Raw genomic sequence first — 26,033 nt, 5'->3', positions numbered from 1 at the left:
GGGGCGGGGCGGGGCCTAGCCCGTGAAGTCACCTTAGGTCTCTGTGGAGCGTAGTTGTGTTCGCGGGGCTGGGGTTGTCTCAGGTGAGGAGGTCGCGCCGGAAGTGGCTCTGGCCGAGGCGCCTCTATGTTGTACGGAGCCTGCGCGGGGATTTGTTGTTAAGGGGGCGCGGCACCACCCAGTTGTCTTCACTTCCCATTGCAGCAGCCATGGCGAAAGGCAGAACTTCCGAACGGTCGCAGACTGGAGCACTCCAGACGACCCCAGTGGGGGACGGGAACGCGGGGACGCGGGGCCCTGCGGCGCCGGGGGGCAGAGACTATGTAAAAGGTGAGTGGACCCGGCATCTGGAGTTGAGGGACTGGCCTAGAGACCTGTGTTTCGGGAGGGGTTCCGGAGGAGAAAGGGGTTTTAAGAGTAAGAGGGAGTCTGCTGACGTCTAGGGACGAGAAAAAGAGAATGGGGTACTTGGGCTTGGGCTCCCTGCTCAGCTCAAGGCCAAACGCTTAGTAGATGAGTCTATTGAATTCAGTTGAAAGAAGGAATAACACCGGCTTATTGACGATTGCAAGGTTGATAACGATGCTAGCCAGATCTGGAAGAACTTTAGCAGTGGTTGCGTTGTTTTTACAGATGAAGATACTGAGGCCCAAGGTGGGCACGTGACTTTGTACGTACACAGTCACACAACCAGATTAGTAGCAAGGTCTTGATCTTCTAGGTGCCACTTCCTCGTGCAGGAACACCTGGATTTGAGTCCCTATTTCTGTTATTTACTTGGCACCTTGGACTTGTTAACTTTAAAAAGCTCAGTCTGAATTGTGAAATAGGAATAACGTATCTGTTTAATCGGTTGATGCATGAATTAAACGAAATAATTCACATAATGCTTGGCTTATATAAAGTGGGGTCTAAGTAAATGTTAAGTTAAGGTCACTCATTCCAAAGCTATTTTCCCAATACACCATCCTATAATTTCTTAGGCTTTAAATATTATTGTAAGGAGAAAGTACCTAGAAACGAAGTTGATTCCATCTTGTTATGAAGTTGTGCATTGCTTTTCAGCAATTGAAATGATTAAGCTCTTTTAAGTTAAAGTGTTTCTAACATATGACCTTTTAAATTGTCAGTAGCTCCCTCACCCTGGTATGTTCCACCAGTAGGATGGCTAAGGAGTTTTTTTTCAAGAGTGTACAATGGAAAATGTTAATGAATTTAAAATAACTTTTAAGTGTTTTCAACAGTCAGTAAGCTTTGGGTATTTTTTCCAACTTTAGACATGGAGTCTAATAACTTTATATAAATTTTAAAAACTTAGAAATGTTATTAAAGTGTAATTTTGCTCTAAATTAAAGGAACTGTGTTTTGAAGAGTACTGCTGAGAGTAACCCTAAGAAAGATTTTCATTTGGCTTGAGATGGTGATCAGTATTTTTTTTTTTAACCTGAAGCTATTCAGAATATAAAACCTTGAAACTCCCAAGGTGCCTTTAAAATGATTTATCTTATTGTTAGAACAATACATTCGGCACACTTACTCTTTTTATGATGCTATGGAATGACCTGCAGAATGTAAATCTCAGAAGACGGGAAGAAGAGATGTGAAAACCTGCCTCTGTGGAGAATAGGGGTTAGATAAGTAGGGAGAAGGAAAGGGGATGTTGGGCTTGGGAAACAGTAGACTTAAAGGTCTGTGTGAATCCTTTATACGTGTGTCAGTGAAGAGATAAAATTGTCACTAATGAATGGTTTCTGTTGGGTTATAGTAGGAGATAAAGGTCCTATTCTAAATGGTGTGAGATTACACTAGGCAAGGACGTTTTTTTTTTGATCCAACCTGTTTTATTGATGAGTCCCAGTTTTTTTCTTTTCCTTCTTTTTCCTTTTCTTTCTCTAATTACCATTAGAGTTCTGTTTATAGGTAAAAGATTTTGGGGACCTCATGTATGGGGTTTGGTTTACTTGCTGATGCATTAGTAGCTACTTAGCAACCGATTTTCCAGGATTTGAAGACAGCATTTTAGTAATTGCAGTTGGTAACTAGGCCTTCAAAAGAAGGAAAGGTTTTGAAGAAGAGAGAAATTTTTTTCGAATTTTTTTTATTTGTAGATTGACACAATGCCTTTATTTTGTTTATTTGTTTTATGTGGTGCTGAGGATTGAACCCAGTGCCTCACATGTACTAGGCAAGCGCTCTACCACCGAGCCACAACCCCAACCTCCAATTTTTGTAACTCTTGCTTTAAGAAAGACATAGTAGGGCTGGGGCTGTAGCTTGGTGGCAGAGTGCTTGCCTGGGTTTGATCCTTATCACTGCATAAAAATAAATAAAAACGGGCTGGGGTTGTGGCCCATTGGTATAGTGCCTGCCTAGCATGCATGAGGCACTGGGTTCGATCCTCAGCACCACAAAAAAAAAGAAAATAAATAAAAAATAAAGATATTGTGTCCACCTAAAACTTTAAATAAATAAATAAATAAAATAGGGACCGAGGATATAGCTCAGTTGATAGAGGGCTTGCCTCACATGCTTAAGGCCCTGTGTTTAATCCCCAGCACTGCAAAAAACAAACAAATAAATAAAATAAAGGCGTGCTGTCTATCTACAACTACAAAAAAATAAAAATAAAAAAAGAAATACACAGTAATAAAATATTTCTATAATTCCATGATGCGGTGAATGAATTTATATTTTATTACATGACACATCTACATAACTTTGACAAAGGGTTGTCATGTGTAGTTTTGAAATATTTTACCTTCTACCTGCAGTATTTGGTGCATTTAATGGATTTCTTGCTGTGAGTCAGGTCTCTAAGGTCTGAGCCTAATAGACTGTGGACTACTTTAAAAACTTGATCAAGGAAATAATACTGAAAGTATGATTCTTTCATGGTGAGGAACACACAATAGGGAGAACCAGTTAGGCTCTAAACTTATCCGTCTCAGAGTGTCTGGACTGGAGTATGTCACTCTCTTTTGCATTGTTTGCCCTCACTAATTTGTTTAACTAGCCAGTTCTCCATTTTAATTTAAGAGAACTCTTAGGACTATGTTTTTTAGTAAATAGTTCATAACCCCTATGAAGGGTATGAAGTCAATTTTATAGATAATAATGAGCATTTAAGGGGCTGGGGTTGTGGCTTAGCGGTAGAGTGCTTACCTAGCACACGTGTGAGGCCCTGGGTTTGATCCTCAGCACCACATATAAATAAATAAAATAAAGGCATTGTGTTCAACTACAGCTAAATAATAAATATTTTTTTAAAAGATAATGAGCATTTTAAAAATGAAATAGAAAATATCAGCGCTTTGTAGTAGTTATCAATTTATTTTTCAAAATCTTTTTCAGGGGTTGGGGTTGTGGCTCAGTGGTAGTGTACTCACCTAACATGTATGAGGAACTGGGTTCAATTCTCAGCACCACATTAAAAAAAAAAAAAAGACAATAAAGTCCTTCAACAACTAAAAAAAATATTTAAAAATATCTTTTTCAGTTACATAGATTTTTGTGTGCATCAGATCATGATATAAATATTATTGCTTATTGTAAAATATAGTCAGAAAAATTTGAGCTGGGCCTGGTAGCACAGGTCTATAATCTCAGTGACTCAAGAGGCTGAGGCAGGAGGACTGTAATTTCAAGTTCAACACCAGCAGTTTATTGAGGCCCTAAGCAATTTAGCGAGACCCTGTGTCAGAATAAAAAGGGCTGGCCCAGGGACTCAGGAGGCTGAGGCTGGAAGATCACAAATTCAAAGCCAGCCTCAGCAATTTAGCAAGGTTCTAGCAATTTAGCAAGACTCTATCCCAGAAAAGGAGGGGAGGGGCTGGGGTTGTGGCTCAGTGGTAGAGCACTGGCCTAGCACACGCAGGGCCCTGTGTTTCATCCTCAGCACCACATAAAAGTAAATAAATTAAAGATTAGAGGCATTGTGTCCAGTTGCAAATAAAAAATAAATATTTAACAAAATGGATAGTAAAATAAAATTAAAAGAAAAGAAAAGGAGGGGGAGGGGGGCTAGAGATGTGGCTCAGTGGTTAAGTCCCTCTGGGTTCAATTCCTGGTACCAAAAAAGAGTATAAAGTTTTAGAAACTTGGACCTGGTTACTCAGGAGCCTGAGGCAGGAGGATTGCAAGTTCCAGGCCAACCTGGGCAACATAGTGAGACCCTGTCTCAAAATGAAAAGGGCTACCAATATAGTTCAGCTGTAGAACAGGTGCCTCAGATGCCTAGGATACATAAGTCCCTGGGTTCAATCCCCAGTACTACACAAAAAAATAAAAATAAAATAAAAAGTTTGAGAAACGCTATCTTGAAGTTGGTNCCCCAGCCCTTTTTGTATTTTATTTAGAGACAGGGTCCAGCAAAAGTTACCTAGGGCCTTGCTAAATAGCTGAGGCTGGCTTTGAAGTTACCATCCTCCTGCCTCAGCCTCCCAAACTGCTGAGACCCCAGCGTTTTTTTGTTTGTTTGTTTGTTTTTGTTTTTTTTTGCTTTGGTACTGGGGATATAACCCAGGGCACTTAATCACTGACCACTCCCCAGCCCTTTTTTATATTTTATTTACAGACAGGGTCTTACTGAGTTGCCAAGTGCCTTAATAATCTGTTGAGGCTGGCTTTGAACTCAACAATCCTCCTGCCTTAGCCTCCCGAGTTGCTGGGATTACAGGCATGTGCCACCATGCCTGCCACCATGCCTGCCACCATGCCTGGCAATGCTGGCTTTTTTATTTTATTTTGAGATAGGGTCTTGATAATTTGCTCAGGTCAGTCTAGAACTTGCAATACAGGAGGATCATGATTTCAAAGCCAGCCTCAGGGGCTGGGGCTGGGGCTCAGTGGTAAGGGTTGCCTAGCATGAGTGAGGCACTGGGTTCAATTCTCAGCACCACATATAAATAAATGAATAAAATAAAGGTCCATCAACAACTAAAAAAAAAAAAACAACAAACCATCCTCAGCAACAGCAAGGCGCTAAGCAACTCAAAAGACCCTGCTCTAAATAAAATACTAAATAGGGCTGGGTATGTGGCTAAGTGGTAGAGTGCTCCTGAATTCAATCCCCAGTATCTGGAAAATAAAAAAATGAAAGAAAAAATCTATGAGGCAGAGTGGATTATCTAAATAAATAGTGAAATCTTTTGGGATTATGGAGAAGTTTATTGTAAGTTTGGTCTTAGTTTTTAGTAAATGGAAAGATATACTTGGAAATGGGTAGATGACTGTGAGTGAGGGTGTGTAGATTGGATGGTAGCACTGTTGCAGGGGATTAAGACTAAAGAATGAGCTTTTAAATAAGATTGGGAGTGCTGATGTTTCTACTGCCTATAACATGCTTTGTGTGTTATTTAAAAACTGATGGTTTGTATCTTGTAGTTATTTTAGTTATTTACATTTATATTTTAAAGTGATAACAACTTTCAAATCTTACTAATTTTTTAAAAACTTAAAGCCCTTGAAAGCATTTACTTCAAACAATGTTACAGTGTATTCTGTGACCTTCAAAGATGTCTTAGTCTGTGCACTTACGTCCTGAAGAAAAATGGATCTTTCCTTTCCTTCATGGTAGGGTCAGGTAGTTCTAGAAAACACTGAATGTTGAGAACAAGTGGGCTAGATGACCAGTAGGAGCCATTCCTAAGATCTTGTAGGTGTTGGAAGATTTTGCTTTCTAATATGTTTTAATATGAAAGGAGAGAATCACAGAGCTGCTAGAGGGTAATAGTTAATTTATGGGTTTCCAGGATGGATTTACATATATTAGAAGTTAAGAGAAAAGGTGCATGTAAGAGAGAGAAATACTGAATGTGTTGGATGAATGGAAAGAGTTTCTGTGGTGAAGTGTGTTGACAGTTAATGAAAAGGAAGGGAGGACAGACAAGGGAAGATAATTTCATGAACAGATAGACATTGGGGAGCTCACTAAAGTAGAAGGCAGTATCATTGGTTGCAGGTAGAAAAAGGTAGAATTAATAGCCTGAAGGGACTTAGAATAATCTTTTAGGATAATGCTATAAAAGGATTCATCATTGATAACCCTGACTGAAGCTAGGAAGGCATATGCACTTTTTCTAATAGTACCTTTGACCAAGGGGGTTGAAAAAGCAGATAATAGGATAATTCAGACTAGGAATTAGTATGATGGAAGATTTGGAAGTTAATGAATATAAAATAACAGGAAGAGTAGCTATAAATGCTAAAGACACATGCTTTTAATGCAGGCATAAGAAGACATAAATATGTAGGCTATAAATTTAGATGTAAATTATAAAAACAAAATTTATAACTTTTATGTATAGGGCTGTTATTGAGGGCTGGGGTTGTGGCTCAGCATTAGAAAACTTGCCTAGCAAGTTTTTTTTTTTTTTTTGCAAGGCCTTTGGTTCTGATCCTCAGCACCACATAAAAATAAATAAAATAAAGATATTGTGTCCATCTATAACTAAAAAACAAATATTTTTAAAAAACTATAATCGAATTAAATTCTAATCTCTGGGTTTATTAGAATTATATGGAAGGGTTATTGAATCATAAGTACCAACACTCCCTTTTTGCTAGTTTGCATGAAAGAAGAGCCTCAATTGTCACTCATTCTTTTTGCATTCTTTTAGTTGTTTTCTTGTGTTACTGTTGAACACAATTGAGGCAGGAGGATCTTGTGAGTTCAAAGTCAGCCTTAGCAAAAGTGCGGTGCTAAGCAACTCAGTAAGACCCTTTCTCTAAATAGAATACAAAAATGGGCTGCAGATGTGACTCAGTGGTTGAGTGTCCCTGAATTCAATTCCTGGTACCAAAACAAAACAAGACAAAACCAAAAATTATAGTCTTTTAGTTAAGACTTTTTGGTTAAAAGGAACAGAAACACTTTAAACCAACACAAATAAAAAGGCAAGCTGTCCTGCTGGGATTGTGGCTCAGTGGTAGAGTACTTGCTTAGCATGCATGAGGCACTGGGTTCAATCCCTAGCACCACATAAACAAAATAAAGGTATTGTGTTCATCTACAACTAAAAGTATCAGAAAGCTGTCATAAGAATAAAAATGAGACAATTTCAGTGGCATCCATGAATAAGAAATAAAATATAGCCAGGCTTCAAGGGAAGTGGAAAGTTAGAAATCAACAAGTTTGATTATGTATATCTCTCATTTCTTTTCTGGGTTTCTATTACAACCTCTTACATTTTGTGGTTCTTGTCTTCCTTACCGTGTTATTGACTATGTCTTCCACTGTTTGACCTTTAAGCCCTAACACTCACTAGCCTTTTACAAACAATAACTCTTTTTCTTAGTTCAAAAATTTCAAGGGGAAAATATAGTCAGCCAATAATGAAGTGTTTCCACTTGGATCAGATGTCCAAGCTTAGGCTGGACAGCCTTCTGTGTTTATGAGGAGAGAATGTTAGAATCACTTGGTAAGATTAGGCTGCTGAGATTGGCTCGTTTGGGTGACCAGGGAAGGTTGTTAGTTCTAGAGGAGGAGAATGTGGGTAGAGCAGGTAATGATACCTGTCTAATATACTTTAATATAAACTTTTATAAAAATGATTTGCTAAATTAGAGGAGTCCAGGCAGTTCAGCACTTTTGTTTAAGATATTTCATGAAAGCTACATGGCCAGTAGTTGGAAGGGGATGTGTGGTGGATCCATTCTCAAGGGACTAAAAATCACAAATCCTAATTATAGCCCACATATTTTAAAATACCATATTATCGGTATTATACTGTGATAATGGTAAATGAAGGCAATGAAAAATTAAGTCACCCACTTCTACCTCTTACCCAGTGAGCCTGAGTGTTAAGCTATTGTGCTCTTACCACTATTGACTGCAAACTGGCAAAACTGATCTGCTCATTTTTCTGTTTGTTCTTTACTGAATCTCTATTGGATCTCATTGTATATTTTTATCTTGCATGTAATTAAAAAAAAATATATGTATATTTAGTTGTTGATAGACCTTTATTATATTTATTTGTATGTGATGCTGAGAATCAGACCCAGTTCCTTACGCATGCTAGGCAAGTGCGCTACCACTGAACCACAACTGCAGCCCTTGCATATAATTTTTAAGATAACAGAGACTACCTTTTGAGGAGATGTAAACATTTTTCCATTCTTGGAGTCATAGAAGAGAACCACTCAAAATATTTTGATGTTTGACTTCATATTCTAAAGTTACATTAGTGAATGTGTCCTTAGATCAATTGAAGTAACTGATTTAATGTCCCAGTGTTTTGGGCAAAAATGTGAATCTTAATTATACTTTTTTTCTTTCTTCCAGAAAAAGCCTGGGCAGAAGCTGGGTCAGCAAGAATGTCACTCCTTATATTGGTGTCTATTTTCTTATCTGCAGCATTTGTTATGTTTTTGGTATATAAAAATTTTCCTCAGCTTAGTGAGTAAGTATACTGAGAGAGAACTGAAAATGTCTAGATATTTGTGAGATGAAAGTGAATTAAAAGCTAAACTTACTTTAAGCAACAGAACCATCATGATGAATGTGTTAGCTCTCATAGCTTGTAGCAAGTTCATATCAGCACTGTTATGTAAATACTTGTTTCCACATTTTCTTCTTGATTTTCTGTGCAAGGTTTTCACAGCACTGTTTTTCTAATTAAGACCTCATCTTTCTAATGACTTCCAAAAATTTTTAAAAATATAACTACAATAGGAAGGACATTTTAATATCACAACCCTGCACTTGAGCCTTCTCTCTCTCTCTCTGTCTCTCACAATTGTGTGTGTGCTTATGTATATTTTGGGGGGTGTGTGTGCCAGGGATTAAAACCCAAGGGCACTTAACCACTGAGCCACATCCCCCAGCCTTTTTAATTGTTTTTATTTTGAGTGAGGGTCTCACTAAGTTGTTTAAAGCCTCCCTAAGTTGCTGAGGCTGGCCTCAGACTGGTTAATTGTCCTGCTTCTGCCTCATGAGCTGCTGGAATTATAGGCATGCACCACTGCACCTGGCTACAATTGTAAATATTTAAAGTTAAGTAGGACTGAGGATATAGCTCAGTGACAGAGTGCAAGTCTAGCATGAGCAAGGCCCTGGTTTCAGTCCCCAGAATGGAAAACATAGCAATAACAACAATGAAGTTTTATGAAATAGATGATGGTTGTAATATTTTCTATTTGTTTCATTTATTGTTTAGTGTTAGTGACCAAGTAGGTTTATTTTTATAGTTTATCCTAGATATTGACTGTGGTTTGAATAAAATGGTATTCTCTTCTTTTTTTCTATCCCTGTTTTCTTGCTCTCAGTTTTTGTCTGCTTTTATTCATACATTTCCTTTTTACCACATCTCCATCTTCTAGCTTTTTCCTCCTATGTTATGGAAGTCATCTGGTCTGAATAGATACTTTTTTTTTTAAATATTTATTCTTTAGCTTTAGGTGGACACAATATCTTTATTTTATTTTTTATGTGGTGCTGAGGATCAAACCCAGCACCTCACGCGTGCTAGGTGAGCGCGCTACTACTTGAGCCATATCCCCAGCCTGAATAGATACTTTTCACAAAGAAGTTTATCTTGTAAAAGATTATATCTAATACACATCCATAATTTCTTAGCAAAAACCTTGGTAAAATGTGTTTCATACTTTAGAAATTTTCCACTTTGGAAGGATAACATAATATTATGTGATACCTTCAGCAGATCTAAAGTAGCATCTCATAATCCAATACATTAATATCTATGCAATAAAGCCTATATGATAACACTAAACATGATAAAAGACTAAGTTCACTGACAAGTTTTTGCTGACAAATTATAAAGAAATTTTAGTTTTCAGAATTTTTTTAATCTTAGGAAAGAGATTATGGACCTGAAACATATTTTAGGAGGTCAAAATATCCCAGGGCTATTTTACTACTGTAATACCACCCTGGTATAATAATAGATTATATAAAGAATTATAAAAATATGTTTAGACTTTCAACCATGGTCAGCCTGATATGGTAGTGGATATCTGTGAAATGGGATTTCGAGACATCAAAAAGTTTATGTGCTCTCTTAGTTACTTTTATTCACAGTCTGTCCCCATCCCACCTCCTGTTGGTTATGAAACCAGGGCCTTGTGCATGTTAGGCAGATGTTAAACCAGTGAGCTACATTCCCAGTTCCTTATTTACAGTTATTTATGCTTGAAATTTTATAGTTAAACTTAATTATTTCCATGTTAATTTTGTGTGGTACTGGGAATTGAACTAAGGACCTTGCACATGCTAGGCAAGGACTCTTATAAGTGAGCTACAGCCCTAGCTCTAGTATTTTATTTTCCTACTTCATTGTAAATGCTTTTAGGATGGTGGCATGTTATGCTAAGTTAATATTTTGTGTATTTTTATGTGGTGATGAGTATCAAACCCAGTGCCTTACACATGCTAGACAAGTATTCTACCACTAAGCCACAACCCCAGCCATGCTAAGTTAGTATTACTGTGATTTAATTTTAGATCCTTTCTACTTTTTGATCAAGGAGTAAGAAATAGGGGCTGGGGATGTGGCTCAAGTGGTAGCACGCTCGCCTGGCATGCGTGCGGCCCAGGTTCGATCCTCAGCACCACATACAAAGATGTTGTATCTGCCGAAAACTAAAAAAAAAAAATAAATATTAAAAAAAAAAACCTCTCTTTCTCTCTCTCCCCCCTCTCTCTCTATCTTAAAAAAAAAAAAAAAAAAAAAAAGGAGTAAGAAATAGAGTTGATTGAAAGAGGAAAAGAACAGATTCCAGGGCTGGGGATATAGCTCAGTTGGTAGAGTGCTTGCCTTGCATGTAGGCCCTGAGTTCAATCCCCAGAACCACACACACACACAAAGAACAGACTCCAGATTAATAAGGTTGTCTTTGCTCCCAATCTTCTCTAAGAATGATAACATTACTTGTTATCATTACAAACCTTGTACATTCTGCCTATTGTTCTCTACATACGTGTGTGTGCATATATGCATGCCTATGCATACATAAGCCAATGGAATCTTTTTTATTTAGTTTGGTACTGGGGATTAAACCCAGAAGTGCTTAACCATTGAGCCACATCGCCAGTCCTTTTTTACTTTTTTTTGGGTGGGGGTAGGGGTGTACTAGGGATTGAACTCAGGGGCACTCAACAACTGAACCGTATCCCCAGCCTGATTTTGTATTTTATTAGAGACAGGATCTCACTGAGTTGCTTAGTGTCTCAGCCTCCTGAGCTGCTGGGATTCCAGATGTGTGCCATCAAAGGGCTCATTTTTTTTTTTACATTTTATTTAGAGACAGGGTCTCACTAAATTGCTTTGGGTCTCTTTTAAGTTGCTGAGTTTGGCTTTGAAATTGAGACCCTGCTGCCTCAGTCTCCCAAACACTGGGATTACAGGTATGTGCCACCACACCAGACATCAGATATTTTTATAGGACTTAATAAAACACCATTCAGCTGAGCATGGTAGTGCACACCTGTAGTTCCAGCTACTCAAGAGGCTGAGGTGGGAAGATCACTTGACTCCACAATTTGGGACCAACTGGCAGCAGTAGTAAGAACCTGTCTCAGCAGTCAGTAAATAAAATAAAAAAGCCCTCTAACATTGTTCTTCAGTTGCAAATAAGCATAATATATGTTAAATGTAAAGATGAACATGGGTTTCTGGCTTATACCACAACTTGGGAAACTGAGGCAAGAGGTTTGGAGTTTGAGGCCAGCCTGGGCAATTTAGCAAGACCCTATCACAAAAGAAAAGGGCTGAGAATGTAGCTCAATAGAGTGTCCCTGGGTTCAATTTCTAGTACCATTAAAACTACAACAACAAAAAACCCAAATCAAGTCACAAAGATGACTATTTAGGCTTTTATAAGTAAGAAATCCAAACAAGGCACCAAATTTGAAATAAAATTAATAGAAAAGGAAAAGTGTTTTAACGTTTTTCTTGAACTTTGAGCTGTAATACTTCAGAAAAGTTGTGAATGGTGACTTTGTTGAAAGCTTTACTTAATTTCCATTTTGAGTGATTGCTGACTTCAGATTATCATGAAGATTAACCAAAATGATGTTAAATCTGTTTTTAATATGCTAACATCAGTGGTTCATTTTTCATTGGTAAATTTAAAATTTAAAGCAATTATTGGAGCTCATGTTTTTAACCTTCAGTTTAGGTCATTCTAAACTTTCATATATAGATTACATCTTGAGAAATTTAAAAACAAATAATTTACAGACTTTTGAACATTAAAAAATTTGCCTTTAACAGAGATCATGGCATCAAATCATTTTGGCTAAAACTCCATGTTTTGATCTTAACTTTGGTTTTATTATGGCAAAATTCTGTTTTAAATTTTTTCACTTTAATTTTATTTCTTCAGAGAAGAAAGAGTGAATATGAAGGTTCCCAGAGATATGGATGATGCCAAGGCTCTAGGAAAAGTTTTATCCAAATATAAGGACACCTTTTATGTACAAGTACTTGTAGCTTATTTTGCTACATATATTTTGTATCCTTTTAACTGAAAAATGCTTTGTAGTTTTGTTCAAGAAAGGGCTTAAAAGAACTGTCATTTAGTTGTGTGTAATCATAAATTATTTTTCCTTTTAAAAATTGTTAATGCAGTGTTATAATATTAAATAAAATATTTGAAAATGTAAAATTATACCTTAATTTTAACTCATTTATTTTTATGACTATTATCAAGTTTTTTGATATTCTTTTTGTCACTAATTAAATATTTCCCTTTATTCTTAAGGATATTTATCTATTGGGGTTTTTTATAATTATTTTATTAATTTTTAAAATACATTATTTTGAGTTGGTAGTTATATCATTTTTAAAAACATTCTAGTAGGTTTGTACAGTTGTACAATTGGCTTTTAATCATTTGCTTTTATAGATGTTATCTTATAAATCTCTTTTGTTCATGTTTTTTTCCCTTCCATTTAGAAGTTTCTTTTGCAAAAGTTCAAAAGAAAATAAATATTCAAAGGAGTTTCTTTTTTTTTGGAAATGTATGTTGTTGTTTTTTTTTTCATTTATTTTTTTTTGTGGGGGGGGTGCTGAGGATCTAATGCCTTACATGTGATAGGCAAGCACTTTACCACTGAGCTACAACCCCAGCCCTATCTTTCATTGTTATACAGCCTGCTTTCCAAATCTTCTTGATTAATGAAAGATTACTTCCTGATTTTGTAAATGTTACTTAACAACAACAAAAGGCTGTTTTGGGAAACTATTTATAAAGTTATTTAATTGTACATACCTTGTCAATTAATCCATAACTTCCAGGAATAGTGGCAAATGTCTGTGAAAGTTTTTAAAATAGCTTTTTTTAAAAGGCAAATTAACTATGTTGTTAGTTCCCTTAAGGTATTTGTATTTTTACTTCCTTTTTTATTTCCTGAATTAATTTTGGTTTGTTGGGTTTTTTGTCCTGTGAAATTTAATAGCGTTTTCTTTTTTAAATATGTTGTTAGTTATATGTGACAGGAGAATGTATTTTAACATACATAAGTGGAGTATAACTTCTCATTCTATGGCTGTATTTGATGTGGAGTTACAACATTTCTTTTCTTGGACTTATATTGCATTGGGTATTACATGTTTCTACAATTGATCTCCTTATGCAATAGTTTTGAGTATATATGTAAAAATATTGGAGAAGTTACTTCTAGCATAAGCAATTTAACAGTAAATGTTTACAAAAGCTTTTACTGCTAATGGAAACATTAATTGTTTACCTACATGGTGAAGATGGATTTGTATTTAGGTAGTGTGCTGTAGGTAGGTACTTTTATTGTTATCCTCCCTATTTGAAAAATTAAAATCTGGAGAAAGTTGGGAATAAATTTTGTGCACATTTCTTTTATTTTTTTAGACTATTACAGTTTCCTACTTCAAGCAACACAATATATTCAGTATAGTATAAACTTTGGAAAAGGTTTTTACAGTTTTTTTTTAGTTATATATGGACACATTATCTTTATTTTTTTTATTTTTAGGTGGTGCTGAGGATTGAACCCAGTGCTCACATGTTCGAGGCAGGTGCTCTGCCACTGAGCCACAACCCTAGCCTGCACCTTTCTTTTTGATAGGCTGTTTTAGGAAGCTATCTAGAAAGTTATTTAATTGTATATACACTGTCTTAAGAAATCTATTAAATGCCAAGCATGTTAGTGCATGCATGTAATCCCAGCAACCAGGAGGCTGAGGCAGGAGGATTGCAATTTAGCAAGGCCCTAAGCAACTTAGTGAGATTCTGTCTCAAAATGAAAAGCAAAAAGGGCTGAGATGTAGTAAAATGCCTATAGGTTTGATATAAAATTTTAAGTAAGATACTGGTTAGTATCAATTCAGTTTTTTTTAAAATATTTTTTTAGTTGTAATTGGATACAGTATCTTTATTTTATTTATTGTTATGTGGTGCTGAAGATCGAACCCAGTGCCTCACACATGCTACGTGAGCGCTCTACCATTGAGCCACAACCCCAGCCCCTTAATTCAGGTTTTGATTTTTTAATAAAATAAGTAATTTGTTAAATCTGTATTTTCTTATAACATTCTTTATACTTTTGATCTTTTTAAAAAATATTTTTATTTTAGATGTTGACAGATCTTTATTTTATTCATTTATTTATATGTGGTGCTACGGATCAAACCCAGTGCCTCACACATGCGAGGCAAGTGCTCTACCACAGAGCCACAACCCCAGCCCTATACTTTTGATCTTAATGTTTTTAAACTCAGTGAACAAAGGGAAAGACTTTATCTTTGAGTATATATAACAGTTTTAGTTTTACTAGTGCATGACTGATTAATAGCAATAGGTGGAAGCCTGGTTTAATTTTTAAATTTAATGGTAGGAGCATTAGAAAAAGTGGACCACCTGAAATTAATTTTTCAAATAATTTTACTTGAATCACTGTATTAAATGTTGTTTTATTTACAACATATAATCACTATAAATTTTCATGTGGATGTGCTAGGAATTGAACCCTGGGCCTTTCGTATGCTAAGCATGTACTCTATCACTGAGCTACACACTAGGCTCTAAAAAATTTATTACTGAGGTACTTTAACAAATCTTTTTTTTCATATTATTTCTTTGAGATGTGTATTTTATATTCATAGCACATCTCAGTTCAGACTTCCTGTGTTTCATTGTCTTAATAGCAGTATATGGTCACTGTTTTCAGCAGTGCAGTGCTAATACCTTCTTGAATAAAAACCTAATTTCAAATAAGAAATACCTAGAATGGGCAAATTCATATAAATAGAAAGACTTAAAAGAAATCTTAGATTTTTTTTTTTTTTTTTTTTTTTAGTACTCATGTTGTTAGTAATAATATTGTTACTCATGTATTTACAATGTGGAAAAGTTTCAGTATGATATTGCTAATGTATTATGTATTTTTAAAAAAAATTTTTTTTAGTTATAGGTGGATTCAGTACCCTTTTATTTTATTTATGTTGTGCTGAGGATCAAACCCAGGGCTTCACACATGCCAGACAAGTGTTCTACCACTCAGCCCCAGCCCCAGTATTATGTATTTTTAAAAATATTTTTTTTTAGTTGTCAATGGACATTTATTTTATTTATTTATATGCGGTACTGAGAATCGAACCCAGTGCCTCACACATGCTAGACAAGCGCTCTACCACTGGCCACAACCCCAGCCCTGTATTATGTATCCTTAATATGTGAAGCAAACGGTTAATTATGTTAAGGTCATTAAGAACCAAGATTTTAGCTGGGCATGGTGGCACACAACTATAAATCTCAGTAGCTTTAGGGTCTTGAGGCAGGAGGATTGCAGGTTTGAAGCCAGCCTTAGCAATTTAATGAGACAGTAAGCAACCTAGTGAGACCCTGTCTCAAAATTAAAAAATTTTAAAAAGGGCTGGGAATGTGGCACTCCTGGGTTTAATCCCTGGTACTAAAAAACCCAAAACAAACAAAAAGCCAAGATTTTTTGGGAAAGAGGAATTGAAATCTAAATAGCTAGAAATTTTCAAGTCTAAATAGCTAGAAAATTAAGCTCAAGTCACTTGCCCATGCACAAAGAAAAATACTTTGGTAACTATTACCATAAGGTAATGGACAGAATATGTTGAAGATACAACAGAATATCCAAAAAGTGGCAAATGATAGTTTCTCCAGTAAATAAAGTGGAAGAAACAAAAAAAAAGTATGGTATACTTGAGCTATATTGAACAAATAGAATATGTGAGCCTTTTTTAGATTCTGATTTGAAAAAGATAACTATTAAGAAAATGCAAGCCTGATATGGTGGTCAGGCCTATAATTCCAAGGACTCTGGAATCTGAGGTGGAAGGATTGCAAGTTTAAAGCCAGCCTGGACAACTTAGTGAGACCACATCTCAAAATAAAAATTAAGAAGGGATAGGGATGTAGCTCAATGTTAAAGCCATCTGAGTTGTTAAATTCCCAATACTGAAAAAAAAAAAAAAAATAGAGACATTTTGGAAATTAAAACAAACACAGACTGGATATCTATGACAGTAAAAAGTTAATATTGGGCATCATTAATACTAGTTTCAGATATTTGAAATTTTCCATAATAAAGTCTTACCCACTGAGCCACCACCCCACTCCTTCTTTATTTTTTATTTTGAAACAAGCTCTCACTCAGGTGCTTAAGGCCTCACTTAAATTATTGAGGCTGGGTCTGGGATTGTGACTCAGCGATAGAGCACTCGCCTTGCATGTGTGACGCCCTGGGTTCGATCCTCAGCCCCACATAAAAATAAATAAATGAAATAAAGGTATTGTGTCCAACTACAACTAAAAAATAAATATTAAAAAAAGAAAAGTTAGAGGCAGGGGCTGGCCACATAGCTCAGTTGGTAGAGTGCTTACCTCGCATGCACAAGGCCCTGTGTTCAATCCCCAGCACCACACACACAAAGAGAGGCATTATGGCTATGGAGCCCCCTTTTTTATATATATACTTTGAATATCATTTTGCTTTATCTTTTAATAAATCATCTTAGGGGTGGCAGTGTTGTCCAAACCAAAACTAGGAATCAGAAGACAGTATAAAAAGTGTTACCTATTTTAAAGAACAAGGTGTGTGATTTTTACTGTATTTGATCATCCCTACCCTATTCTTTTTTTTTTTTTTTTCTCTCTTAAGTACCAGAGATTGAACCCAGGTGTGCTTACACACTGAGCCACACTTCCAGCCCTTTATTTATATTTTATTAGAGACAGGGTCTCCCTAAGTTGCTTAGGGCCTTGCTAATTGCTAAGGCTGATTTTGAACTCACGATCCTCCTGCCTCAGCCTCCCAAACCACTGGGATTACAGACATGTGCCACTGCCTCCAGCCACCCCTATTAGTTTTTTTAATGAGTGGTAACTTTATTTAAGTTAATTGAGGTAATTGTCATAATTAAATTTTAAATAAATTCTTAATAACCTTATATATACCTAGATTTCCAGCCAGAAATCTTGTTTCCTGAAACAAATGCATTAGAGAAGCATGTTATTTAAGACTACTAAAGACTTTCCTTTTTTTCTCTTTTTTGCCAAATTTGTTAAATTCCTCTCTCTCTGGTACATGTTGGATACTTATCTTGGTTTTCTTTCTTTTTTTCTTTTTTTTGCAATGAATGATCTTTTATCAGATTCGGAACTCAACACACACAGAGAAAACAATAAACAAAACAATGCTCTAATGAACATTGTTGGGAAAAATAGAGAAATTCTATATTTGACTTTTGTTTCTATGTTCAATGGCTCGGCTGAGATATAGTTCTGTATTATATAAAATGAATGTTTTTTTTTTTTTTATTAGCTACACATGACATTACAGTGATCCTGGAAATTCATACATTTGAATCTTGGTTTTCTTTTAATAGCACAATTTTACTAGTACTGCGTTTATTAATTGTAGTTTGGTATTTATTGTTTAGTAAATAATCCACTTAGAAGCATTATAGCTGAGGAGTCATATTTTGTCTTTTAATACAGATTGAACATCCCTAATCCAAAAAATCTAGAATCCAAAATGATCCAGAATCCAAAACTTTTGGAGTGCTGACATGATAACATAAGTGGAAAACTCCCCATCTGATCTCAAGTGACAGGGTTTAGTCAAAACATAGGCACACTAAAATTAGTGTAAAATTACCTCCAGGTTATGTGTATAATATAAATGTGAAACAAATGAACTTAATTGTTAAGTCTATAGATTTAGTTCCTATCTCTGAGATGTGTATGGTGCCAATTTTTAAAAATCTGGAAAAATCCAAAACACTTATGGTCCTAAGCACTTTGGATAAGGGATTCTTAACCTTAACTGAAATATGGATGTAATCTCATTAACATGATAATTTCTGTATACTTTTTCCTGAAATGCTGAGTTTGTCTTTTTAAAATTTCACTTAATTATGTTTTAATCCTTAACTTAAAAGTTAACAGCTTGCAAACATTTGCTATTCCAGGCTCTATATTTCTCAGTATACTCTCAGGGTTCCTTTATCCCTTTCCACTAGCCTTATTTCTTGTTTGTTTGGTAAGTATCCCACTGGACTGTTTAAGTATAAATTCATTAATTTAAGAGGAGTTTAAGTGGTATGTGTTAAAACCCTCATTAAAGAGGTGTTAGGGATTGTTTTCTAAAACAGGGTTATTATAGACTCATTAACATTTATAAGCTGTTTTAGACTTGTTTTTTCCTATTGTTTTGTGAGTTCAGGTGGTTTAAGAATGTTGGTGGGCACAGTGAGTTAGGTTTCAGGGATGGGGGAAGTGTTTTTAAGCATAGCAGGTGACAAAAAAATTGGTGGCTGAAATTGTATTCTTAGGCTAAAAGATAACATTAATTAATTGGCTCTAGCCACTAAGTTTAACCACAAGTGGTAATTTGTTTTTGGTGGTCTCATTTGGATTATAATACTTGCAATGTAGCCACCCCATTCCCCCAAAGAAGTTAATGAGTTGAGCTTTTCCTCAGGTGAATATATCCATGTGAATAAGATGGAAAAAAAATGCTTATGGCTTATTATTTTTCAGTGTTCTGGACTTGGTGCCTCATTCTGCTATATGCTCTCCTATTTGGTTGGAAGACCAGTTGTGTACAAATACCTAACAGAGAAAGCAGTAAAATGGTCACAGCAGGTAAACGTGTATTTGTTTGTTTGTTTAGTTTTGTTTTTTGAAACAGGATCTTGCTATGTTATCTAGACTGGGCTCAAGTGATCCTCCTGCCTTAGCTGGAACTTCAGGTGTGTGTAATTGTGTCCAGGTTATTTCAAATTATGTAATATAACTTTGGTTAAGTGAGAGGTCAATGTGTAGTCCCTACATAAGTTTAATATTAATTTAATTTATGTAGAAAGTACATAAATTTATGTATTAAATCAAATAGCAAAACTTTATGCACAAAAGTAGTTTAGATAATAAGAATTATCTTTTCACCCAAACAACATCAAGTGGTATGCAAATATGAATATCTATAACATCAAGTGGTATGCAAATATGAATATCTATCTATTTATTTGCTTTTTTTTTTAGTACTGGAAATTGAACCTTTGAGATAGGATCTTAGCTGGGTATAGTGGCACATGTTTATAATCCTGGTGACTCAGGAAGCTGAGGCAGTAGGATTCCAAATTCAAGGCCAGCCTCAGCAACTTAGCAAGGCCTTAAACAAGTTAGTGAGACCCTGTTTCAAAATAAATAAAAAGGGCTGGAGATAATAGCTCAGTAAAGTTTCCCTGGGTTCAATTCCCAGTACCAAAAAGAGAGAGTGAGTCTTGATAAATTGCTGAGGCTAGCCTTGAACTTGAGATATTCCTGCCTCCTGAATCACTGGGATTACAGGCATATACCATTGCTCCTGACAATGATTTTTTTTTTTTTCTTTTTCTTTTTTTTTTATGGTGCTGGGGATTAAACCCAGGGCCTTGTGCATTCGAGGCAAGCATTCTACCAACTGAGCTATATCCCCAGCCCTTCCTGACAATAATTTTGTAAGCAAATTTTTTTTTACTTGTAGTGATTATTTTATTTATCAGTTTATTTGTGGTGTTCAGGATCAAACTCAGGACCTCCTCATTAAAAGCATAAATTCTGGGGGTGGGGATGTGGCTCAAGCTGTAGCGCGCTTGCCTGGCATGCGTGCAGCCTGGGTTCGATCCTCAGCACCACATACAAACAAAGATGTTGTGTCCGCCGAGAACTAAAAAATAAATATTTAAAAAAAAAAAAAGCATAAATTCTGTCACTGAGTTATACCACTAGATCCTCTGAAATGATAATCCTAATTCTTTGTCTTCATAAATTTAATCAGTAGACAAGTTCAGGTCAGTATGTAGGTATCCACATAATTAGACACTTTGTTATCTTCAGTCAGGATCCCTGCAAATACAAACCTTGCTACACAGAGAAGGCTAACATAATATTGTGAGGCAAATCCTATTTTTACAAAAAATCAGAAGGAATAAACTATTGTATCTCATAGGAATTTGAGATTATCCTGCTGTACCCCCTTTTTTTTAAAGATTAGGAAATTAAGAACAATTTAATGTTTTGCCCCAGATCACGAATATTTAATTATAATGGTTTAGAATCTTATGTCTCTAGACTTCTAGTATAGTGTCTTTCACTATATCAGTAATGAAAATTAAAGTAGTTTTACTATTTAAGCTTTTCTTTGGAATAGCTATTTTGTGTAAGGTTAAAAGTCAGTCACTTGGGCTGGGGCTGTAGCTCAGCAGCAGACCGCTTTCTAGCATGTGTAAGGCACTGGGTTCCATCCTTAGCACCACATAAAAATAGAGAAATGAAATACAGGCATTCTGCCCATCTATAACTATCAAAAAAAAAAAAGGTCAATCACTTGAGGGCTGGGGATATAGCTCAGTTGGTAGAGTGCTTATCTCACATGCACAGGCCCTGGGTTCAATCCCCAGCACCACCAAAAAAAAAAAATATATGTATATACACACACACACACACACACACACATGTATCTCATGCATGCTACTGTCATGTATATCTAAAAAGAATAAGTAAGAAATAGTTATGGAAATAAATTCAACAATAATAAAAAAAACTTAACAGTTGGTCAAAGGCAGTATAAATTATAATCATTGTGTATTTATTTAATCAGCTGAAGATTTCCATATACCTAGCTAATCTCATTTATCAACTATGAATGAGTTCACTCGTGATTATCTGGACTTTTTAAAAATTGGTACTAGGGACTGAAAATGTAGCTCAGTGGTAGAGTGCTTTCTTAGCCAGTGTAAGGCCCTGGGTTTAATCATCAGCAACACAAAACACACAGAGCTTGATTTGTTGTGATATAGTAATTCATTACATTGTAGAAAGGTAGGGGCATTAAAAATTGGCCACTTGAAGTGTATGCTTTATCTAGTTTACATACGTTTAAATTTGGCATTTTAGGTGTCAAATATCATTGAGCCATCATAAAGCTGATGTTGGACTTGAGTGGCATAACATTGATCAGTAAGCACAATTTAAAAACAAAAAAACTCATGTTATTTATCTATGGTAATGAGCATTTGGTATACAGTTTTGTCATTTGCAAATTCTATTTTAATCACTTTTTTTTTCCTTTAAAAAATTTCTTTTAATTGTAGGTGGACATAATACCTTTTATTTTATTTGTTTATTTTCATGTGGTGCCAAGGATTGAACCCAGTGCCTCATATGTGCTAGGCAAGCACTCTACCACTAAGCCACAAACCCAGCCCTATTTTAATCACTTCTACTGGATAAATTCTGAAATATTAGGGACAAGAATTTGAAATAAGGTGCTACATAAAGCAACTTATTTTTAAAATTGTCTTTATCTGATGCTAATTATCTTTTTTCTTATGACAGGTTGAACGTCATAGAGAACATCTCATTAACTATATTATATTTTTGAGAATAACGCCATTTCTGCCTAATTGGTTTATTAATATTACATCTCCTGTGATAAATGTGCCATTGAAAGTTTTTTTTATTGGCACTTTTCTAGGTAAGGCCTTTAGTTCATGTTGTGTTAGAGCTCAGTATAACTCTTGGGCACAAAGCCTGGCCTGTATAGATTACTCAGAAATGTTTGTTTTGATTTAAGTGTTTTGGGTCACTTCTTTGTTTTCATTAAATTTTATTTTTTGATATTGGGATTTGAACCCAGAGACACTTTACCACTAAGCTATATCCCCAGTGCTTTTATTTCTTTTCTTTTTTCTTTCTTTCTTTTCTTTTTTTTTTTTTTTTTTTAATTTTAAGACAGGGTCTCACTAAGTTGCTGAGACTGGCTTTGCACTTGCTATACTGCCTCAGGCTTCAGGCTGCATTACCTCTTTAAAGACCACTTTCTACTGAATATTTCTTTAATAATACAGAATTAGGCAGAATTTTTTTCTTTTTCCAGTGCTGGGGTTTGACCCTTGGGGCCTTGCTCATGCTGAACTATCACTGAGCCATACCTCTAATCTAAGCAGAACTTGATTTGTATTCTCTTTGTCCTCGTCATCTTCTTTTTTTTTTTTTTTTTAATAATACCTTTATTTTATTTATTTCTATATGGCGCTGAGGATCTACCGCTGAGCCACAATCCCAGCCCCTATCTTTGTCTTCTAACAAGTATTGAACTTTTAATTTCAGTAGTGGATTGATCCTAGTTTTCATTTCATTGAAGTCAGCATTTATTGTAGGTATTACCAAAGTGATTTCCAAAGGCAAGAGAGACACACATTTTTGCTTTCAAGGAACTGACCACTTGATTTTGAAATTAATCAATGGACATGAAGATGCATACATATTTTTTGAATTCTTGTGGTTCTTTAGTAAGAGTGCTCTGCCTTTCTTTCCAATTTAAATTGAATTGTTTAGATACAATGAGTAGATGTTTCATATTGAATATCTGTTAAAGCTTAATACTAATGAAATTAGACCTTTTTGAAGAAACAATAAAAATTTTTGTGTGTGCTAGAGGATTGTCAAAATCAATTTTTTATTGCTACTTTTTTTTGTTTTAGATTTTGGGAATTGCTACATTTTAAAAATATATATATATTTATTAGTTGTAGATAAACACAATACTATTATTTTATTTATTTGTTTATTTTTTATGTGGTGCTAAGGATCGAACCCAGTGCCTCAAAGGTACTAGGCAAGCACTCTACCACTGAGCCACAACCCCAGCCCTTATTGCTACTTTTTGTTTAACTTAATTTTATTTTTTGATCTGGAGGATTGAACCCAGGTCCTTGCTCATACTAGGCAATACTAACACTGAGCTGCATCCTGTTGCTACTTTTATAAAAAATTCATCAGCAGTTGTATCAATATGGGTATCTCATCCCCTTGTTTTACAGATGAAATAGATAGAAATTTTAATTTGTTTTATTTATTTATTTTTTTTAAATAACATGAACACAATACCTTTATTTATTTGTGGTGCTGGGGATCAAACTAAGCTAAGTTCCTTATGTACTCTTGCATAACCTGCTCTTTCTACCAGTGTCTTGGATATCTTTACATTTCAATATGTTTATGTTTCTTAATTAATTATATTTAATTTATTCAATTTTATTTTGTTTTCTTTTAATACTGGGGATCAAACCAAGGACCTTGCACATACTAGACAAGTGCTATACTGCTGAGCTGCACCCCCAGTCCTCAACCTTATCTTTGAAGGTTTAGATAATTTTCAGATTTTTATTATAAGGCATCATTCTTTAAAACTTGATTTTTGCTCATGTGCATTAATATTCCTACATTTGAAATTGCTAGATCAGAGCACATTATTTTTTATGTGTGGTACTGGGATTTGAACCTAGAGCTTTATTTTATTATTTATTGGTGGTACTAGGGATTGAACCCAGGGCCTTGTGCATGTGAGGCAAGCACTCTACCAAATGAGCTATATCTCCAGCCCAGAGCTTTATTTTATTTTGAGACAGTCTCACTAAGTGGCCCGGCTGGCTATGAGTTTGTGATCTTCCTACCTCAGCCTTCTAAGCAGCCGTACCACCAGGTCTGGCTTCCTTGTTTTTTTCCTTAAACTATTGATAAAAGCTGTGAAACTCTTCTTGATTTTTGTTGTTGTTCATTATACTTAAGAGGTAATTTTTGAAAGATTAATTCTTTATGTAGGAATAAACTTGAGGATTTCTGGATTCTTTTTTTTTTTTTTTTTTTTTTTTTTTAATCAGGGACTGAACTAGGGGGCACTCAACCACTGAACTACATCCCCAGCCCAATTTTGTATTTTTTTTTAAAGACAGGATCTCACTGAGTTGCCTCCCCATTGTTGAGGCTGGCTTTGAACTCAAGATCCTCCTGTCTCAGCCTCCCTAGCTGCTTGGATTATAGGCAAGCGCAACTGTGCCTGGCAGCTTTGGATTCTTCACGATTGTCTCTCCAAATGGAAATAGCTGTATTCTTATGAGAAATTTTGTGCACACAGAAATTCCTAATTTTAAAAAATTCATGGTTTTTACTTTTTGCTTTATTTTATTTTATTTTAGGTGTTGCACCCCCCTCTTTTGTAGCAATTAAAGCAGGAACAACACTGTACCAGCTTACAACTGCAGGGGAAGCTGTTTCCTGGAACTCAGTATTTATTTTGATGATTTTAGCTGTTCTTTCTATTCTGCCAGCCATCTTCCAAAAAAAACTAAAGCAAAAATTTGAGTGAAAAATCATCTGGGTTTGGGTTTGCTTTCATCATCATCATCATCATCATCACCATCATTATCATCTCAGGATTAGCAGGTGCATCCATTTATGTTTCTAAATCACCTTTTCAGTAATTGAAACGAGGAATTTGTAAAATAATATTTCCTATCAGACATAAAATAAATGCATATAAGTGTCAAGGTAAAAGAGGAAAGTAAAAATGGAAATTGATATACTATGAAAAGTACTGTCATCAATAGTTATTATACACATAAATTATTGTACCAAGGGTACCTATAGGTAGATACTATAATAATAGCATGGTAGGAATTCTTGGTATAACTGATTCATTCAAGTTAATATTTTTCTCATATCTAATGATTAAAATAGATAGTGGTGCAATTCTTGGTAATATTAGCCTTCTTTCAGAGCTTAAGCTGGATAACTAAAGTTTCAAAGAGATTTGTTTTTTCTCTTTTTGCCTTTGATGTAATGAATTTGTTTAGAGGTTGTATCCTCATAGACCACTGAATATAGAAAGGATATCAAGTTACCTATTTTGTTAATATTATTTTTATTTCTCTTATAGACTTTTATCATGGATTAGTCTGGTAATTTAGATTCTGGCCAGTCTATTTTCATCCTTTTTTTCTACCTTTTACAATGTTTGCACCGTCATATAAAAAATGAGAATTACATGATAACTATCATATTGGAGTTGATAATTTATATTCAGATAATATTTTGTTACAGTGTCTCTTTAATATCTCTGAAGCTTATAGTTTTTAGACATTAGAATAATTATTTTGTATTTTGAAACAAACAATGGCAGCATGGCACTAGTGGTTAAATGTAGTTTATTTGTTCTAATGACTGTAAAATTTACCTCATTTATTTATTAGTCTGGTCATTAATTATTATGTAATTATCCCTTTTATGCATGATACACCTAGAAGAATGCCTTGTTTTCCTGTGATGGCTTTTTTTGTTTGGGACTGTTTTTGATTAATGCAGTTTCCCAATTTAGAGTTTTTACTTTTCTAACTCAAAAAAGTAACTTCTCATGTGGTAACTATTGTACTTAAATAGTTCTGGAAAAACTAAACCACTTTTTGCTGCTTGATTAATGGTAATGCCCTTGGTTCCTTGTATCCAGGACACAGCCATTCTAAAGTACTGTGTCAGTTTTAGCTTCATCAAGACTGTCATTATGTTGAAAAGTGTTTTAGCTGTGTTAAAAATCCTTTTATGTTTTCATTGTGAGAAGATCATCCTTAAAGTTTCTACTACATGATGTGGACTGATTTATTTTTTTCTATCACAGTATTAACAAATGGATTTATTGTAAATACAAAGAAAATATATTGGTTAATATAGTAAGTCTTATGTCA

At 35.0% G+C, this 26,033-nt stretch overlaps 1 protein-coding gene across 2 annotated transcripts; it reads left to right on the top strand.

The window, feature by feature from the left end:
* On the top strand, nt 1–26,033 carry Tmem41b (transmembrane protein 41B). 2 transcript variants are annotated; one of them, XM_015477613.2, is made up of 8 exons: nt 1–83; nt 205–330; nt 8,285–8,402; nt 12,346–12,474; nt 18,418–18,511; nt 19,012–19,116; nt 21,850–21,988; nt 24,492–26,033. In XM_015477613.2, exons 2-8 carry the CDS (start codon nt 210–212, stop codon nt 24,659–24,661), a joined length of 876 nt encoding a protein of 291 aa, XP_015333099.1. In that variant the 5' UTR covers nt 1–83; nt 205–209; the 3' UTR covers nt 24,662–26,033. The 2 variants fall into 2 exon arrangements, with proteins under 2 accessions (XP_015333099.1, XP_015333098.1); XM_015477612.2 differs by having other exon boundaries at nt 15–330.

This window comes from Marmota marmota, unplaced genomic scaffold (genome assembly GCF_001458135.2).
Source record: "Marmota marmota marmota unplaced genomic scaffold, marMar, whole genome shotgun sequence".
Taxonomy (NCBI): Eukaryota; Metazoa; Chordata; class Mammalia; order Rodentia; family Sciuridae; genus Marmota; species Marmota marmota.
This window is presented reverse-complemented; position numbering and strand designations above follow the sequence as displayed.

Coding starts and splice junctions, on each gene's coding strand:
- Tmem41b (XM_015477613.2), top strand. CDS start 210: ATGGCGAAAGGCAGAACTTCCGAACGGTCGCAGACTGGAGCACTCCAG. Junction 8,403..12,345: donor AATTTTCCTCAGCTTAGTGA/GTAAGTATACTG, acceptor TTATTTCTTCAG/AGAAGAAAGAGTGAATATGA. Junction 12,475..18,417: donor TATTTTGCTACATATATTTT/GTATCCTTTTAA, acceptor AAAAGTTAACAG/CTTGCAAACATTTGCTATTC.